At 47.9% G+C, this 20,348-nt stretch overlaps 1 protein-coding gene across 1 annotated transcript; it reads left to right on the top strand.

The window, feature by feature from the left end:
* The first annotated feature begins 4,518 nt into the window (after positions 1 to 4,518).
* DNAJB13 (DnaJ heat shock protein family (Hsp40) member B13) lies at positions 4,519 to 17,890 on the top strand. Its single transcript, XM_063095765.1, has 8 exons — positions 4,519 to 4,586; positions 9,183 to 9,286; positions 10,377 to 10,538; positions 14,067 to 14,224; positions 15,263 to 15,376; positions 16,152 to 16,265; positions 16,989 to 17,065; positions 17,737 to 17,890. Exons 1-8 carry the CDS (start codon positions 4,519 to 4,521, stop codon positions 17,888 to 17,890), a joined length of 951 nt encoding a protein of 316 aa, XP_062951835.1.
* Positions 17,891 to 20,348: the final 2,458 nt, after the last annotated feature.

Below are 20,348 nucleotides of genomic sequence, written 5' to 3'. Positions count from 1 at the left end.
AAATGCAAATGAAAATCCACAAGAAAGCTTGTACATGTAAAAAATAAAAAGGATAATTCCACACTTTCATTTTACAAATAGTCACCTATCGCTAGGAAGTAGTTGTTAAAGATCATAAAACCAGTAGCTAACAGACAGGATTTGGAACTTGGGTCTCTATTGCCTCGAGCCTGAGGGAGCATCTTCTGTACATGACATGCTTTCCTATACTTCACGTAATATTTTCCCACCAAACCTGTGGTATAGATGGTGTTAATAATTTCATGTATGTGATGAAACTTAGACTCGGGGGCATTAAGTAAACTTTTTTAAGGTCACACAACTGGCAAGCGGGCTCAGCAGCATCAACATTTGGTCACTTTCTGACTACTCAGCTCACCCCAAACCTGCATTTTATTTCTTAGCTCCTTAATTGATTTCTCTGTCTTTTGCCTCAACTCCAAAAGTGTGTTTTACTTACTCCAAATCCACCTAAAGTATGCCTTTTGCCTCGAATAATATATGAAGCGGCTTCTTTAATATATGTTACTCTCCTCTGTAACAGCGTGGTTTCAGAGGACCCAGGAAAGTTCTTACACACCTCACGCAGCAGTATCTGAAACGCCATCAGGGGACCACGCTTTTCCTGACACAATTAGAGATGAGATTTAAAAAGCAGCACTTTCTCTGTCACTGATACTAGATCCTTTCTTAAGAACACATTTCCATTTGAGAGGAGTAAAAGGCTGAGCAAGGGGGTAATACCTAGAGGAGATATTCCTGAAAAAAAGAGGAGGTGAAGGGAGAGGAAGAGGAGGAGAAGAAGGAAAAGAGGGAGAGGGAGAGGGAGAGGGGGAGGGAGAGGGAGAGGGGAGGGGGAAAGGAGGGGAGGGAGGGGGAAGGGAGGGGGAAAGGAGGGGAGGGAGGGGGAGGGAGAGGGCTATTGCGTGCCCCAGGGACAGAGCAGTGGAACAATAGCCCAGATTGAAACCCATGCATGTGTGGAAACTTGACATATAACACAGCAGTCAGCACAGATTGATGGGAAATAATGGACTGGTGTTTTAACACCAAGGTCAAGGGTTCGATCTCCAGCCACCCCTCAAAAAAAAGAAAAAGGAAAAAAAGAAATAGTCTGGAACAGCTGGATATCTAAAAGAAAAAAATGATACCTACCTTGAACTATATACACAAAAATAAGTTCCAGGTGGATTAAAGATTTAAATGTGAAATGAGCAGCCACCAAAAAAACAAATAAACAAGCAAAAAAACGTTGAGGGTTCGATCCCTGTACCAGTCAGCTGCCAAACATAAAAATAAATGAATAAATAATAAACGTGAAATGGACATTTGGAAGAACATATAGGTGAAGATCTTTATAGTCACACATGGGAAATACTTCTTGAACCAGAAAAAATACAACCAAGAAGAAAAAGACTTATAAATTTGACCTCATTAAAAAAGGTGAAAAGACAAGCTTCAAACTAAATTAGGAGTATATTTTATTATCAACAGCAAAGAATTTGCCAAAAACATAAAGAGCCACAAATCAATTTTTTTAATAGAAGGATAGCCCAATAGAAAAAAAGGGCAAAAACATAAGTAGGCATTTCACAATGGGGAAAAACAAATGGCTAATAAATATGAAAAGATGCTCAATCAAGGAATGCTAACTAAAATCCACAGTGAGATGCTATTTTACACCTACTATGTTGGCAATCATTTGAAAACTTGACATTGAGAGTTGGTGAGGATGTGGAGCAAAAGGAGCTCTCATGCGCTGCAGCCGCCAATGTAACTTAGAACAACCAATTCTGAAAGCTGTTTGACGTTACCTGGCAACATTGACACACATATCCGTGTGTCATCAAACAGGGAGTACTATATAGCCCCTCTGAAAATAAATCACACACACACACATACACACACACACAAATATCTACCATTTGTATAAATTATGTCATTTAAAGTTAAAAAATATGAAAAAGTAAATGCATTGTTAGGGATACATGCAGTGTTGTGCTGGAGCAGGCTTGGACCAGCTTGGGAAAAACTTGTAAATGTAAAAAATAAGGCCGTTTTTCCCCCTTCTGCTGAGCCAGTTGTTAAGCATTTACCAGCACACCACTGGATACATGCATATGTAGTAAAACTATAAAGAAAAGCAAGAGAAAAAAAAGACAGGGAGGTGCACACGGGCAGTATTCCTTCAACAAGGAATGTTCTATTGCTGCTCTTTTGGTATATAAACTACTTAACAAGAAGAAAAAATAAATAAATAGGAGTTAGCTGGATTGAGGCCAGGGTCGAGGGTGGGTGTGGTAGGAGGGTTCTGAGCAGAGGTAGCAGCCTAGATGAATGTGAGAGGAGAGAGAGACGGGTTAGTTTGGGTGATTACAGGTGCTGCAGTTCGTCTGTCTAGCAAGGGGGCATGCAGGGTAGTGGTGAGAGATAAGGGTGGGAAGGGAGGTATCGGATCACAGAGGGCCTGTGTGCAGGGTGGGCAGCTTGGACTCCACTCTGGACAGTGCGGAGTATGGTCTTGACAGGGTAGAGACTAGGCAGGCAGAAGGGTGAGGAAGTTGTGGTGGTCTTGCTGAAAGAAGCCAGAGCAAGCCTGTGGCTAGGAGGAGGAAGAGGAGGGGCTGGAGAGGTGTCAGAGGTAGAATGGACTGAGCTTGGTGACTGCTTGGATGTGGGATGTGAGTGGAAAACAGGGCTCTGCTGCCCTCAGGGAGGTGAAGCATAATCCCCCACTCTTTAAGGGCGGGCTGCACAGTGACTTCCAAAGAGTACGATATGGATAGGGGGAAAGAAAGTGACTTCACAGTAGAGAAACCTGACTGTATTAGTCTATTTCTGTTGCTTATAACAGAATACCCGAAACTGAGTAATTTTTTTAAAAATAGAATTAATTAATTAATTTATTATTATTTTTTTTTAAAAGATGACCGGTAAGGGGATCTTAACCCTTGACTTGGTGTGGTCAGCACCACGCTCACCCAGTGAGCGAACCGGCCATCCGTATATGGGATCCGAACCCGGGGCCTTGGTGTTATTAGCACCGCACTCTCCCGAGTGAGCCACGGGCCGGCCCCAGAATTAATTTTTTTAAATAAATTTTTTAAAACTTCAAAAAAGTTCCAGGGGCTGGGAAGTCCAAAGTCCAGGGAACACATCTGGTGAGGGCCTCGTTCTTGGGGTGGTTTACACCAATGCCGGGTGTCACGTGGTGAGAATGGCTGAGCAAGACAGCTAACTCCTCACTTGCTCTCCTTTTAAAGCCATCAGAACCATGCCCACTACTCCACGAATGGATCAACCCATTCACCAGTGTAGTCCTCAAATCTAATCACCTCCCAAAGGCCCCACCTTTCAATGACCAGAATAGGATTTCCCACCTTTTTAACACTGTCACAATGGGGATTAAGTTTCATTGAGTTTGGAGGGCATTCAATCCACAGAACTGACAAACACTACCTCAGCCAGGTGATTAAGTTCACAGCAGTAGTGACAGGTCTATTGATTGCATGTACCTTTGATATGCTGTGATGTTTGTGTCATATTCCTCTGCAAGTCCCATAACTCCAGACTAATCATAAGAAAAACATCAAACAAATCCCAATTGAGGGACATTCTACAAAATACCTAACCAGTACTCCTTAAACTATCTGTCAAGGTCGTCAAAAAATGGAAAGTCTAAAAAATTGTTTTTAATTTTTAAAAATTAAAAATGGGAAGTCTGGGAACCTGTCACAGCCAAGAGAAGCCTAAGGAGATATGACAACTAAATGTAGTGTGGTATCTTGTATGGGATTCTGAAAAAGAAAAAAGACATTAGCTTAAAATAGTGGATCTGAATAAAATACAGATTTTTATCTAATAGTAAAGTATCAATATTGGTCATTATTTGTGACAAATGTACCATGCTAATATAAGATGTTAATAACAGGAGAACCTGGGTGTGGAGTATATGGGAACTCTGTACTCTCTCTTCTCAACTTTTCTGAAAATCTAAAACTATTCTAAAATTAAAAATTTATTTTATTTTTTTTTTTTGTCGTTTTTTTTTTTTTTTTTTTTTTTTGTGACCGGCACTCAGCCAGTGAGTGCACCGGTCAGTCCTATATAGGATCCGAACCCGCGGTGGGAGCGTCGCCGCGCTCCCAGCGCAGCACTCTACCAAGTGCGCCACGGGCTCGGCCCCAAAATTTATTTTTTTAAAAATCAACCAAATGCATTTGTTCTAAAAATCTTTAATTAAAACTAATTTGCTGCTCTCCTTAAAAACAAAAAATAAAACGGGGCTCTGTGACTCTCCCATTTCTGAGTTGAGTGACATTTATTAGGGTCACAGAATCACCCCAGCTCCTAATCCTTTCTTTCCTTCTATGAAGCAGAGCTAAGATGCCGATTTGCTTTGAAAGGAAGAACTACAGCTCCCAGAGTGCACCTGTGCGGTTGTCAGGAGCAACCAAGGAATGCAGACTAACAGCCTTGCTGGAGACAGGACTATCCACCAACCACTGCCAGCCAGCCATGGGCCAGGATTATTACTCTGTGCTCCAGATCACTCGCAATTCAGAGGATGCCCAGATCAAAAAGGCGTAAGTAAGGGTGGGAGCCAGGCCCTAGGGGTGTGCCGGGACAGGCCCCTCCCTCATGTCTTCCAAACCGAGCTTTCCTACACAGCTTAGGACAGACAAGGAAAACCTTGCTCCTTTTTTTACTTCTTGCATACCTGGGCAAGGCCCAGGCTGGAAATTCGGACACCTTAGTTCCTCAACCTGTTCCCAGCCCATCTCCCTTTATGCCCTATGTCCTGTCTCCTCTCCTGGGTGCCTTGGTTTTCCTAGCAATGAAATGGGGACAAACGAGTCACTTGAACTTTATCCTGAATATTATGGGGAATCAAAGGATTGTAAAGAGGGGAGTGACCTGGCCAGATGAATGTGTTACAAATTTTATTCTGGCCATCATGTAGGTTTTTGGTGTTGACTAAACTGCATCTCTGAATACTTCCATCAAGTCTTGAGGACTCTGTGTACATTCCTAAGAAGTCAGCACATTTTTCTAAAAATCAATTTTTTTATCAAATATTTACTGAATGCCTACTGTACAGGTTAGGTACAGTGGTAGCAGCTGGAGATATAATTGTGAATCAGACAGATATGCTCCCTTACTTCATTCAGCTTAACTTTGTTGGTAAATACAGATATTGAATGTTACCACAACTATGATGAGTGTTACAAAAGAGGAAGTACAGGGTGCTGTGGAGGCTAATATTGGCAGGAGAGAGACCCCTTAGGAGGCTGTCATGGTAATCGAGGCAAAAGACGAGGCTTAAAGTAGGGCGGTAGGCTGGAGAGAGGGGCGAGAATGGACATGGTATGTAAGTGCTTTATTGGAGGGTAAAGAAAAAGGAGTCTAGAATAAATTAAGATTGTATAGTTTTATTTATTTACACACATTTATTGAGTGTGTAGGTGCTGTTCTGAGCATTTTCCATCATTATTTCATTGAACCCTCCCAACAACCCTGAGAGGTACGTGCCATTATTATTATCCCAAGGCCACACATCTAGTAAATGGCAGAGCCAGTATTCAGACACCATGCCTACTAGAGTTGCCCACCATGGGCTTATCCCTGGGGCCAGGTCCTGTAGGAGATTTAAGTGGCATAAGCAGAATCTTTAGTATAGTTGGAGAAACAAGACACAAACTCATGAAACAATTTGAGAACAATTCAGGACAATGTGTGATGTCACCCACTGTTCAGGATATCTCCCTGGCCAGTAGGACCCACATAGAGGAAGATTACCAGGAAAGGCTGGCCGGTTGTTCAGTTGTTTAGAGACCAGCCTTATAACACCAAGGTCACAGGTTTGGGTCCCTGTACTAGCTGGCCACCAAAAAAGGAAAAAAAAAAAAAAAAGATAACCAGGAAGGAGGGCAGTTGGAGTGCAGAAAGATAAGCACAGCTTAAGTGTTGGAAAGGCCCAAATCTGAATCCAGGTTCATTTAACTGCCAGCTCTGTGACCTGAGCTTGTTAAATTACTTAATGCTCTGAGCCTGTTTTCCCATCTCTGATGATGATGATAATAATAATAATAATAATAATAGTAGTAGTAGTAGTAGTAGTAATAACAATCATCATCATCATCATCATCATCATCTTTGCTGTGGTGTTGAAATAGGATTAGATGATGTATGTGCAAATGCCCAGCAATCATTTGCATGGGAAACCATGTCACAGAAAGAATGATTAAAAGCACTGCATATGTTTCAAAAAACAGTCCTTAACCCTTCTCCCCTGCAACATTTCTTAAGGGATGAATCACATGTATGACATGCTCACCTATAGGATTACCTGGATTTTGACCAAAAAAAAAAAAAGTTAAACTTACATAAAGACAAAAATCACCATGATGATTCATAGTGGCCCAGGATTCTTAATCAACGCATTACCCCTTTCTCTCTCACTCAGGAAAGCAGGTGAGTGAGAGCGATGTTACTACTGGGATCATCTTAAAACCACTTGAATTTATGTGAAAAACTAAACTCTTCTCAAACTTTGTTAATTTTACTCACTGATAGAATTTACTTGCAGTTATAACTGACTGTGACCTTTGTAATTGAGAAGGGCTGATTTAGAAGTCTCAGGGAGGCTGTGACAATTGTCTTCAAGTCTCTGAAGGTAGACAGAGCAGATTCTCTCTGTAAGGCCCCCAAGGGCAGAACCAGGCTACTTTGGGAAGGAGGGAGAATTGCAGAGCGGCAGCAGCTCCAGGGCAGTGAGATGGGCTGCCTCTCAGGGCAGTGAGCTCGTGTCATTCATTTACTCATTCCTGCTCGGTGCTAGGCACTGGAGACACAGAGAACTGGACATAGCAGCTCCAGGACCTCACAGTCTTGTGGGGGAGACAGATTAGTCAACAGTCACCTGGAACACAGCATGCTAAGTGCTAGGATCAAAGGCACTGGGGACTTGGGAGGGAGAATCTGACCTAGAATGGAGGCTGGCAGGGCCGAGCCCGTGGCGCACTTGGTAGAGTGCTGCTCTGGGAGCGCGGCAACGCTCCCGCCGCGGGTTCGGATCCTATATAGGACTGACTGGTGCACTCACTGGCTGAGTGCCGGTCACGAAAAAAAAAAAAAAAAAAAAAGAATGGAGGCTGGCAGTCAAGGAGGGTGCCCTGGAGGAGTTGGTCCCTGAGCTGAATGTTGAAGGATGAATAGAAAATTGCCAGGAGGAGCTGGGAGGGGCTGCAGAGGGGTGAGCGGCACAGCAAAAGGGAATAGAATGTGCAGGGGCAGGGAGCAATACAGAGGAAGAGTTTGGAGAGTGATGAGAGGTTCAGAGGGGCAGGAAAGGTCATGGGAGCAGGGAAGGAGAAGCGGGAGCGAGGCCAGAGAGATGTAGGGGCTTGAATCTCAGAGACATTGGGGCTTTATGCTCAAGACAACAGGGGAATGAGCGAGGCGTTTAGGCAGGAGAGTGACTTGGTCAGAGGGTATTTTAGAAGAATCAAACTAATGAGAGAGAGGGAGAGATCAAAGCAGTGGCAGCACACAGGGTGGACTGGAGAGGAGGACCCGCTGGATACAGGAAGACATGGTTTGGCAATAGCTTGTAGGAATGAAGAGGAAGGAACGGAACGTTATTTAGAAGGAAAAATTGACGACTTGGTGACTGATGGGTGGGGGTGGAGGGGACAAAGGAGAACTTGGAGTCAAAGATAATGCTCAGATTTCTGGTTGCAGTGCCTGGGGAGAAAATTAACAATAAAAATGTGGTCATGTTTGGGCTCATTGAATTTGCAGTGCCTGTGGGACACTGGTGAGGAGCTAGCAAGGAGACAGCTGCTTGTAGAAGTCGAGGGCTCAGGGAAGGGGTCTGGCTTGAGATAGGGATTCGGGAGTCATGAGCCATGTGAGAGGTGAGCTTGCCTGGACACCAACACAGAAGCTGAGGGCAGGGGAAGAGGAGCCAGGCTCTGACCTAGCCAAGGCTACGTGGGGTCACATTTAAACTGAGCAACTTAGGAGTCTGAGCTGGTTGTCTTCCATGTGCCACTCCAGATCTGCTCCCCACCCTCCCCTGCCGTGCTGTGTGCCCTGGGAGGCACCAGGCTTCCTTGTGCATTCTGCTAAATGGTAGCACGAGGGTGGGGCTGTGGTCTTTATTCCCCAGCTCCCTTCCTATGGGGTCTGTTCAGTTGCCTATGTCCCTTAACCAAGGGCCACAGCTCCTGCCAAGGGCCCTGTGCACACATTTTCTCCTTCCCAGTTTCAGTAACTGCTCCCTCTCCTCATTCCTACAGGCTCAGGGGTGGTCAGGGTGCCTCAGGGTTCCCAGCACTCAGGTCCTGTGACTGGTGGTCTCCCTCCCCTCTTCGTGCACCTTGGTGAATGATCCCTTTATTAAACTCTCCACAAATTGCCCAGACCATGCCATCTCTTCCCTCCTGGGACACTGCTGACACATATCCTGAGATGCTGCAGGCTTTGGTCACTAAGTGGTGGGATTGGGCAATACAGAAGTGGGGAGAGAATGAGCACAGGGTGGGAGATGAGCCAGAAAGGACCAGTCAGGCCTCTATCTGCCAGGCCCTCTGAACACCTGATTTTATCTCACCCTCTCAAGAAGCCTGCATGTCACTTCTGGCACTCTGAAAAGCAGACAGGATTAGATGTGCAGGAAATGTGTGGGAGTCTAAGGGGCCTGTGAGAGAAGGGGAGGGAGCAGGAGGGTGCAGGGAGAGCCTTAACAGTGCAGGCCTGACTCCTGTGGAAGGACAGAGGGAAGGAAGGATTGGGTAGGGAGAGCTGCAGTGCGGTGAGAGAAAATCTCAGCCAGGCTGGGGGAGTCCTCAGCAAAGGCCGCCCACTGAAGGAGTCCCATGTCTCGCAGGAATGGGCCAGCACTGATGTCCCCACCACACTTAGGCAGTGGCTGGGGTAGCTGGGGGAAGTGTAGCCTCAGCACAAATGCCCAGGGGGGCCACCACTGTGGCTGTCATTCACCTAAGCTCCGTACACCAGGTTCTCTTCAGGGTGACCTGAGCACTGCACCTCGGTGGCCAGCACCACCTGGGAGGACATCCCTGAGTTATAGCAGACAGCGGCACCAGCTCTGAACTGTGCTCTGCCCCTCAGGAACAGGCAGCCATTCTGACTGGTATTAACCCTCCCTCTTCTAGGTACCGGAAACTCGCCCTTAAAAACCACCCGTTGACGTCAAACGAGCCATCTGCAGCAGAGACGTTCAGGCAAATAGCAGAGGCCTATGATGTGCTGAGTGACCGTGAGTGACTGTGGGGCTGAGCATGAGAACTCGCTCCAGGAGATCTCATCCATCACCCACTCCTCCATTAAGATCATTCCTTAAGCTTGTAGACTGTTGGGTTTTCTGAGGGGGCCCAATGGAGAGCAAGCAGCCCTCTTCCCTGCCCTGACTCTAAACCAACGGGGAGAAACGGAATAAAGAATTGCCTTTCTCAGTAGCTGCAAGCAAAGGTGGAGGTGTAGAGCCCAGGAGTAGGCTGACCTGCTCTCCCAGTCGGGGCAGTGCAGGGCACATGACCCCCTACCCCTCTGCAGGGATGGAACCTTCCCCCCAGGAGCAGAGTGAGCCGCCTGCTGCCGAGGGAACAAGGCTGACGCTGAGCAGCCGTGCCCCCCCCCCCCCCCCCCCGGCCCTCCCAGAATCAGCAAGTGGCTATGTCCCCATCTCCCCAAGGACAGCAGGAGTATAAAGGGGCAGAGAGAGGCCGGAGGTTATTAGGAAATATCTCTCCCATGGAAACCAGAAGAATGGGGAAAGTGTGATAGCCGGTCCTAACACGGGGCAGTGCCTGGGGGCTTTCCCTGAGGGCTTGTCCTGAAGACTGTAATCGTGGGTACTGTGCAGAACGCCAGCTAGAAGATCACTAAGGTTTCTCCATCCCCAAGTGTGCAGGACTTCAGAGTCCTTAGACTCTAGGATTTTAAAGCTGTAGAATTTGGAGGCTCTAGAATTCTTAGATTCTAAAATTTTAAGGTTCTAAGACTCTATTTACCCACATAAGACAGTAGACATGATAACTGAATTAAGCCACATCCCAGGACCTGACCTTTAGTCTCTCAGTTCTTCCTGCAACCCCCACCCCACCCCCAGCAAATCTTAATCTGTCCCGTCTCTCTTCTTGGCTATAGGTACCATACCTAGGTCCACCAGAATGAAATTGAACCCCCAGCTTCTAAAGTCTGATTCCAAAGACAGCCACATGGCAGACACTTTGGAAATAAGGCTGTTTTTGCCCCTTTCCCTTCCCCACATCCTCCCGCTTCTCAGCCCCTTCATCTATCTGAGCCCCCAAGGCTGGACCCCTCCTCAAGGTGACACATATCCACAGCTGTGAAGAGAGGCATCTATGACAGGTTTGGAGAGGAGGGCCTGAAAGGTGGAATTCCTCTGGAGTTTGGATCCCAGACCCCATGGACAACTGGTTACGTCTTCCATGGCAACCCTGAAAAGGTTTTCCATGAGTTCTTTGGAGGAGACAACCCATTCAGTGGTAAGAGGGCGTACTTACCCCCTTGCTTTACTGGGAAAGGACACAGCTGTGAAAGATGCTTTTCTTTGGGTAGTTCTGTTTAATTTGAAAAGTTCATGGAAAAATAGAACTAAAAGATAACACGAATCTTTCCATGAACTTTTTGAATTACCTTCATATAATAAATGGTTAAAAAAAAAAAGTAAAACAATTTATTGAAAGAGAAATAAATTCTAGCCCTCTTTTTCTTTCCCCAGAAGTAGCCACTCACTGTTAAGTTTATGTATCCTTCCAGGAATTTCTATGCACTTATGAGCATATATTTATTTTTACATAAACCTGTTGTTTTGTTAAGGAAATGGGACCACATTGTATACACTGATTTTTTTCACTTAATACATCTTAGAGATTATCCTATATGTACAGGTCTACTTTAATCACTGTCATGGCTGCATAAGATTTCATTGTACAGATGTTAGTAAGGGATCGGTTGTAGAAACAGATACCATTTTAACCATGTGAAGCAGAAAGGGGTTCAATATAAGGAATTAGGTGCTTAAACCTAATCATTGGAAGTTCTGGTGAGAGGGCTCTAGGCTGGCCCCCCAGGAATTCCTCTGAGAACAATACTTCCAAACTGGCCCACAGGGAGAGATGCTGTCTCCACCACAGTCATGAAGAGGGAATCAGGAACCACCACTGTTGTGTTCTAGAACATACCATTGTAGCTGCAACCATGCTTAAGGAATGTTGCCATCACTGCCCTACTTGCCTCTGACAGGCACGAAGCTAATGGGTAGACACAGAAGTGTCGCTGCAGAAAAACCCAGTATCCCCGTGGTTGTGCTCACCAGCTCCAGCCAAAGCCACAGAGAGATGTCTGCCTTCCAAGTATCTCAGAGTTTACCTGATGAACAGAGTTCAAAGACAGAACCCTAGCTGCAAGAAAGCCTGGGAAACAGTCCTCTTTAGCTCTATAGATTCTACAGCAGGGAAGGTACAAAACAAGGAGGATGGAATGGATGCCAAGTGCCAGCATACCCACCATGGGGTGTTTTAGAATTTATTTTTAATTTCTCTCTTATTAATGGATATTTAGTTTCGTTCCAGTCTTTTGCTAACATGTATATGTGGGAAGATGCCCATTGTCTCTTCTTCTGGTGAAACAGTTCTCATGCTTCTTACAGTCAGTTTCCCTAATATGCTTATCTCCCTACCAGACTGGGGACTCTTCCAGGTCTGATTGATCTCTGAGCACCCAAACCCCAGACAAGCAGCTGACAAGAGTGAGTGGACAGGTGGATGGATGAAAGGACGGAAGGAAGGACAGATGGGCAGAAGGGAGGAGGGATGAACAGATGAGTGGGTGGAAGGGTGAACAGATAAGTACATGGGAGGATGAGCAGGTGGATAGAAGCATGGGTGCATGATCCACATCCCAGAAAAACCGACTAAGAGTTGATTTCTGAGGCTCAGAATCGTCTTGCAAAGACAGTTAACCTTCAAACCTATCTTCCTGGCTCTGGTTATGCAACTAACTCAGAGAGTCTATATTTTCACTGCCTGTCTCCCCCTGACCCCCTGCTCCTTCTCCCTGGCTATACAGCAGGCTTTCTGCATTCAAAAGTCTCTCTTCCTCTTCTCCATGCTAATCAGTGGTCTACAGCGGTCCACCTCAGAGACCGCTCCCACTGTGCATTACCCTCACATGTCTGCCAGAGGAAGCTGAGTTTATTAACTCCACGTGAGACTGGAAAAAGCAGGGGACTTGGAGTCAGAGGGCCTGTTTCAAATCCATGCACTGCCATTTATGACCTGTGTGATCTTGGGTAAATTTCTTCACCCCTCTGAGACCTCAGCTTCCTCACCATTAAATGGCCATAATAATCATGTGTTGGGGGTCATTATCAAATGAGACAGTGCTCACGAAAATGGGCTTTGCAGTCAGAAAATGCCACGCAGTGGGCCGACCCTGTGGCTCACTCGGGAGAGTTCGGCGCTGGGAGTGCAGCAGCGCTCCCGCCGTGGGTTCGGATCCTATGTAGGGACGGCTGGTGCACTCACTGGCTGAGTGCGGTGTGCGCGACACCAAGTCAAGGGTTGCGATCCCCTTACCGGTCACACACACACAAAAAAAGACAAAGAAAAAAGAAAAAGAAAATGCCACGCGGTGGAACTCTCTCTCCTTGGGACAGGTGCACGGAAAAGAGGCAGTTCAAAGGAGCCAAGCGAGAGCTTACAGGGGCATCGCTCATTAGGGAAGGTCAGGCTCAGGGCTTGGGGGTCCCTTAGATGGTGTTCAGGGGCTATACTGTTACAGTGCTCCACCCCTTGGCTTCTTGTGTCCCATTTCCCTGCAGGGTTGAAGGGCTGGGCTTCCCGTGGCCTGGCTACTGTAGTGTCTACTACCTGGCACACCATGAATTCAGTAATGCAGGAGAGGGACTAGGTAATTCACAGGCCTCTTGATTACCTATCACATCATAGTGTGAAGCCACCTCCCCATCCCCAGCCTAAAGTCATTGCACCATTCTAGCCTGTGAAGTTCATTCCATGACATTACCCATGAGAGGCAGACTACAGAAAATCTTAACCATAATAGCGACCCCTGACTCTCCAGTTTATAAAGGCTTCCACATCTAGCAATATAGTATAGTGGTTAAGGGCACAAGTTCTGTAATCAAATCATCCCAATGATTTCAGATCCCACCTCTACTACTCACAAGCTGTGCGACTGTGAGCATTTTGTTTGGCCTCTCTGGGCCAATGAAATAATAAAGTGCTGAAAATAGCACCTGATGCATTGTAAGCTCTCAGCAAGTTTTAGCTCTTCTTCATCTTAATGCCAGCAGGCAGGGCAGGCATTATTACCTTATCTCACGGACCAAGAAACTGACGCCCAAAGGATTGCACCAGGGTGCAGCCAGCCTGGGGCTCTCTTTGCACTCGGATGGAAGGATGGGGACAGCAAAAGGGGTTATGGGTGTAGAGCTGGGCAGGGGCAAAAGAAGTTGAGGAACAAGGATTTGGGAGATATGCTAGTGACCTCTCAAATTTGCTAGGAACTAATTCTTCCCCTCCCCCATCACAGCTGATAACTTTATAGAAATTTAAGTGTGGGGTCTCTTGTGGTCTTGGGCTGGGCTGGACAGTGAGGGGAGTGGAGTGGGGAAGGGTGCTATGACCCTCCCTCTGAAAGCTAACGGCCTGAGTCTTTTCTGGTGCTGCTGCCAGCGGGCACACTCTCTTTCCTGTGACAGTGGAATTGAGGGTCAGGGAAATGGGGAGATGTCCCAAGAGGGGGTGAAGCAGTGGGATGCGGCAAGGGATGGTAATCACTGATCTGCAATGAGGACAGCTTCTTGGCCTGGCCAGACAGTCTGAGTCTGAGAGGTGGGAATGGGGTGCTGGGTATTACACTTGGGGCACTGGAGAGAGGTGGGGGGAACTACAGAGGCGGAGGATGTGGGGTGTGTTGTGTGTGCATGTGTGTGTGAGAATCGAGTCTCTGGACACAATTTCCCTTACTCCTCTCCCTACCTCCTGCAGAGTTTTTTGATGCAGAAGGAAGTGAGGTGGATTTGAACTTTGGGGGCCTCCGGGGCCGAGGTGTCAAAAAGCAGGACCCTCCAATTGAACGGGACCTCTACCTGTCTCTGGAGGATTTATTCTTTGGCTGCACCAAAAAAATTAAGATCTCCCGAAGGGTGAGTACTTGGCTTGCTCCTCCTGGGAGCCACCAACTGTCTCCTCTAATCCTACCAGTCACCTCGTCCTTTTTCCTAACTGGAGAACTCAGGCATGGTCTCTGATGGAATCATGGAATCTTAGATTCAGAGACGTAGGATCTTAGGATTCTAGAACCTGATATTTGGAAGGGACAATTGAGGGTATTAGTCCAGTTCTTTCCTAGTGCACAAGTCCCCTCTGCAGCCTCCCTAAATGGGACAAGATCTTTCCCTTCCTCTCTCAATTCAGCCCTATTCTCCTGAATGGGAGGAGTTTCCTGTGAATTCTGCCCTCTGGGCATTACCATCCCATACCCTCAGCATCTCATCAGGGTGTATGCTTCACCTCATGAGTAAGAGGAAGCAGTGTGGGCATGAAAGGTGGGCTGGGAGACAGTCCCCATGGTGACTAGTTGAAGAAGACCCTCAATGCCCTAGAATCCAGACCTTGGTTTGGCCTTGTCCCATGGCCAGCCCTGTGCTAGGCACAAGAGCTGCTCTTTGCCCAGCAGAAGAGATGCTGATAGTGACCATGCTTTCCACAGCTGGCACCCATGTGGGCACATGATCGGGGAATGGATGGATGACATAATGGGAGAATGCATTGGGTGAGGCTAAGATATGTTGACCCCCATGTTCTTTCTCCCTAGTGATTAGGAGATCTGCCAGAGGCTCAGGCCAGGACCTCTGGGATTTGGAGAGAGGACTGAGTTCATGTTCACTGTGCGTCCATTAGTGGCCAGGGCTGGAGTTTTGGGTTTGATCAACTCATGGTGACTTCTTGGCATCTCAGGCGCCAGCCCCAGCCCCATGACTTGCCCTGCATCCTGGAATAATAAATTCTTGGTTCCAGTGGCAATAGGGTGGGAGTGGGAATGGCTCAGAGAAGGTTCTCCCCATTGCTAGGGGATTGAGCCCAAGTACTAATCCCACAGAGAATCTTTCATCTGTGCAAAGGCCAACTGAGTGCTCATGGAAGTTCTAAGCAAGCCTCCCCCTTCTTCCATCTTGCTGCAGGTGCTGAACGAGGACGGGTACTCTTCTACCATCAAGGACAAGATCCTGACAATTGATGTGAAGCCTGGTTGGAGGCAGGGCACACGTATCACCTTTGAGAAAGAAGGGGACCAGGTGAGAGGGAAAAAAGCTGACTAGGGTCAGTCACCTGGGCTCAGAAACGGAGGCCAGAAGAGGGAAGGTACCTGCCCAGGGCAAGAGCATAAGACCTGAAATGAGAACCCAGTCAACTTCAGTGCTTTTCTTGATTTCCTTTAGTGCTTCTCTGCATAAAGCCCAACTACAGAAGCTACTATGAACCATTTATTATTAATAATTTTAAATTAAATATTATTTAAATGAAAATACAAAATTATTGTCTAAAGCACTCTGAGTCCTTAAGTCCTGAGAAGAAGCGGAGTGATGGGGTATTCAGAGCTGAGAGAGATTAATTCCTCTGCTGGCACTTTTTGCCCCCTTTCTCACCTGTAAAACATCTACTTCCAAAAGACACCCTTCAAGACCCAGCCCCAACATTCCCCACTCTGGGCGGCCTTCCCTGACCTCCCCATGTGGGTCAGTGCCTCCTCTGAGCCTCCCAGCCTGGAGTTACCTGCAGGACAGAGACTTGCGGGCAACCAATTCAGTGTTTTCTACCCACCCCCACCTGAGGAAGCCTCTCTCCCTCCAGCTGAGTGCATCTAGTTTGGGCAGGTTCTGTAGGGGAGAAGTAATTTGGGGGAGATTCATCAGAGTATGCTTCTCAGAGCAGGGACTATGGGGGCCAAACTGAAAAGGCCCTTCCAGAAAACTTGGTCTAATCTTCCCATTGTATAGTGACAGACATGGAGGCAAGGTAGGAACTTGGCCAAGATCACAAAGCCAATTAGTCCTTGTTACCCCTGCCCAGGGCCCCAACATCATCCCAGCTGACATTATCTTCATTGTGAAAGAGAAGCTACACCCTCGCTTCCGCAGGGAGAACAATGACCTCTTCTTTGTGAACCCTATCCCTTTGGGCAAGGTGAGTAAGCAAAGGGGAGGAGCCAAGGGGTGGGGATTGGCTCCACCAGCACAGGCCTAGACTTTGCCTCTCCCCCAGCCACCTGCCCCCAGTCGCTAAGTCCTGTGGATTTTACCTCCCAAATCTCTCTTGACTTCGTCCCCTCTGTTCATCCCACCGACTGTATCTGTGCAGCAGGCCCTCCTGCCTCCCTTCGCATCTCCTCAGATCATCGGACGCTGCCACATTGCTCACTGTCTAAACAGAGGCTCTCTGCACCCAGCCCCCAACTCATCCTCTGCACTCCAGCCCCTGTGTGGCTTGGCTCCCCTCCTTCTGTGGTGCATTTTCACACCTCTGTTCTCCTTTCTGCTGGGCCCTGCACCTGGAATGCTGTCTACCCACCACACCCTTTAAGGCCCTCATCACCTGCTACTATCACTGTGTAGCCTTCCTGCCCCATTCCAGAATGGTTTAGGGGCCTCTCCTTGGCTCCCACAGACCCTTTATTTCCATCTCTTTCCTAACACTTATACTATATTAACATCGACCTTACGTATCAGACTGTGAGCTCCTTGAGGGCAGGTAATTGCCTGGATCATTCACCTATTGGTTCTTGAACAGCCTGTTGTCTTCCTGGTGCCCAGCTCAGGGTCTGGCACCAAGCAGCCTCATAAAATGCCTTCTAAACAGGATGGCCATGATGACCCTTTCCTTTCCCACCTGTGGCCCTAACCTACCTAGGCTCTCACCTGCTGCACTGTGGAGGTGAAGACCCTAGATGACCGTCTGCTCAACATCCCCATCAATGACATTGTCCAGTGAGTTCATCTACCTTGGGCCCCAGGAACCAAGAGAGGGGCTGGCCTGGGATTTAGGGAGTAGTGTCAGACAGCTCTGCTTGGTACAGCTGTGCAGGCTGCACCTAGTACAAGGGCCCCTGCTGAAGTCTTGAAAGAGGACTCAAATCCAGCCCACACTGTCCAACCTGTGGGATACATTCATCTACCAAAGGGAATGTCTTTTTCTAATTTGCATGAAGCCACCGTAAAGACTAGAGGCCACCAGTGTTGGGCAAACCCTGTTGCCTTTATCCCCCTAAATCTCTTGTTAGAATTTTGAGTTTCATCCCCCAAGTTCTTGTCTAAGAAAGGTCCTCTGCTTGGGAATCTTTGCTTGGCACCCCCACCCCCACCCCCACCTGGGGTCTGCTCATGCCCTTCCTTGCTGTTTCCCATATCTGAAACGAGATTCCTGGAATCCTCCATCAGAGTCTGAGTGTAAACAGGTTTTTCAGGGAGCAAGCTGTTTGGAACAAGCCAGTCTCTTCTCCCCTCCCACCCGGTTCTGGCTGATAAGAGCCATCCCATGGTGGAAGCTGTAGTGACTGTCCCATTCCTGAGGTTATATGAGCAGGGGTGGCGCAGGACCTGTGGAGGTGCTGCTCTTGGGGGGGCCTCTAAGCTCCCTTCTTTCATCCTCCCTTTCTCAGTCCCAAGTACTTCAAGAAGGTGCCAGGTGAGGGGATGCCATTGCCTGAGGACCCCACCCAGAAGGGGGACCTCTTCATCTGTTTTGACATCCAGTTCCCTACCCGCCTCACACCGCAGAAGAAGCAGATGCTGCGCCAGGCATTGCTGACATAACTGTGGTGGGCTGGGGTGGGAGGGCTGTAGCAGGGGTGGGAGGAGCTAGCCAGGCCTTACCTGCCCCTACTCTCAACTGGCCTCAGGGTGTGCAGGCGAGGCAGCCTCTGCACAGATGTGACCTGAGGGTGGCATGGCACGGGACTTTAAACTGACATAATAAAGATTTCTTTTTTATCCTCCAGCTACACCCAGGAGAGTGTGTGTTGCAGGGAGAGGAGCTTCATACTAGCTCTTCTCATGGGGCAGAAGGGAAGAGTGGGGCCCAAGAAGCTGAGCACCTTGGTCCCTGTTCTGGCTTTGTGGGCATGGGCAGGTCCCTGAGGGTTCACAGCCTCTGTGCTCCTATCTTGATAGAGTGGGGTAGGGCTACATAGCCTCTGAGGCACCCCAGCTCTGCTCTGACTTTTCATGACACATACAAGGGACAGTCTGGCATGTGGTATGGTCACATTATAGAGACAAGAAAATGAAAAGCACAAAAATAAAACACTAGTCCCACATCCCTCAGGCCTCAGTGGCGAAGCTGAACACCACTTCCCAGACTCAGCCAGCTTAGACTAGAGGCAGCACATAGAACACAAGCACTGGAAATGGCTTTGGTTCCTACCTGGCCGGCCTCAATTCTGTCTCTGAGACGGTCCTGGGTTATATATAACTGGACAGCCCTGCCACTGACTCCTTGATCCAGTTATTGCCCCGTCTCGTTAGTAGAGTGGAGCTCATACCCCGCCCCAGGATTGTGAGGATTAAGAGAGATCACTGATGTGAAAGTGCTTGGTGAACTCACTGCTCAAATTTCAGGAAGAGTTATAACACTGCTGTTGATGTGGCCTGGAGCAGTCCCAGCCTTCAGGTGCAACTGAGCTTGTGTAGACCACACCTGTCTCCCCAAAGTCAACAACAGTGCATTATGCTCCTTTTCTGTGCCAGCAGATTCCTTTGTCTTGGGTCCAAGTTTAGGCTGCGATAGGTTGAGACTTATGTTGACTAGGTGATCACTTCTGTGAAGTGACTTCAGAGGTGCCCGAAAAGGCCCCATATTGTTTTGAATTTCACCATTCAAAGCACAATATTAGCTTGTTTCTTTCTTAAATGGGGGTTCGGTAGCTCTTGCCAGCTGTTCTAATACCATGAAGGCAGCAGCAGAAAGACGTTGAGATGAAGACTCTGGGTCCAGGGTTCTAGGAAGCCTTGCACCACAGCAGTGTGTGACCTTTGGAATCAGACACACTTGAATCCCAAGTGTGCTACTAACCAGCCATGTGCCGTTGGACAAATCACTTCACAACTCTGAGCCTATTTCTTACTGTAAAGATTACAACCCCTGTCTTGCAGGCCTTTTGTGGTAAGCAGATGAAGAGTGAAGCTGACATTGCCCTCTGAGGCAGGACCCAGGTAGAGGGGTGGTGGCACCTACCCTGTTCTGAGAGCAAGCCCTGAGTAGGTGAGGGAGCACAGACCTGTTGTGAAACCCTAGAACTCCAGGTCTCTTCTAGGGCAGCAGGAAAGCCACCTGTTAACCCTTATGACAGACACCTGGTCTTAGGCCTGCTGACAGATCTTCATGAGACCTCAGTGATCTTCAGTGCCACCTTGCAAGTCAAAGTAGGGCCTATCATATGCCCGTTTTATAGGCCTTAAGGATTGAGGATAAGAAAGGCCTGCTGGTATGTTTCCCAGTGATTCCTACCACCTTTCCCAACTCTTTTTTGCTCCAAGGTCACCCCAGGACCATGATAAAGTATCTTGTGTCTGGGACACAAGGCTGGCAAACAAACCAGCTGAGATTGTTCACCCCCACCTGGCCTATTGAGCTCTGCTGACACACACCTAGGGCAGCAAACTGCCCTTTTCCTCAGGTATAGAAGTTACTAATCTGCCTCACAGGATTAATGTGAGAATAAAAGCACTTAAGGCAGTGACCAGGTCCTCCATTTATGCCGACTCCCTGCAGCCTAGCAGAAACCATCCCAGCTGGGCTGCTGGTCACCCTCACTCTGGCTTGCTGCCTCATGGAACTCACCTTGTTCCTCTCGGGGTCTATGAAGCCTCAGCTCAATTTGTCAGAAGCTAGGAAGCAAGCTGAGGAATCATGGGTCTTCTTTCCCTCTCTAGGAAGAACTCTAACATCCCGCCCCTTGCCCAAACATTGAAGGTCTAGCCTCCAGCTCTGACCCATAGGCTAATAAGGAGGGAAAGGAGCAGTAGTGTCATCTACTTTCAGCTGGGGAATGAGGGAGGGAGGCCATGTTCTCTGGGCCTTGCTCCACAGCTGCTGAACAGGTTTTCCAAAGGGCCCCCAGCCTTGGTCCCTGGGGGAAGAGGCCAGCAAGAGGAGGGAGGAGCCTGAGTCCTAGTCCCAGTTCAGCTGCTGACTTTGTGTGTCCCTGCCTGCATGACCGCGCAGCCCTCAGCTGCTTCAGACAGCTATACAATAGGCCTGGGTGACTTAATT

The sequence above is a fragment of the Cynocephalus volans genome, chromosome 4, assembly GCF_027409185.1.
Source record: "Cynocephalus volans isolate mCynVol1 chromosome 4, mCynVol1.pri, whole genome shotgun sequence".
NCBI lineage: Eukaryota > Metazoa > Chordata > Mammalia > Dermoptera > Cynocephalidae > Cynocephalus > Cynocephalus volans.
The sequence above is the reverse complement of the archived record's forward strand: the minus strand, read 5'-3'. Positions and strand labels throughout refer to the sequence as shown.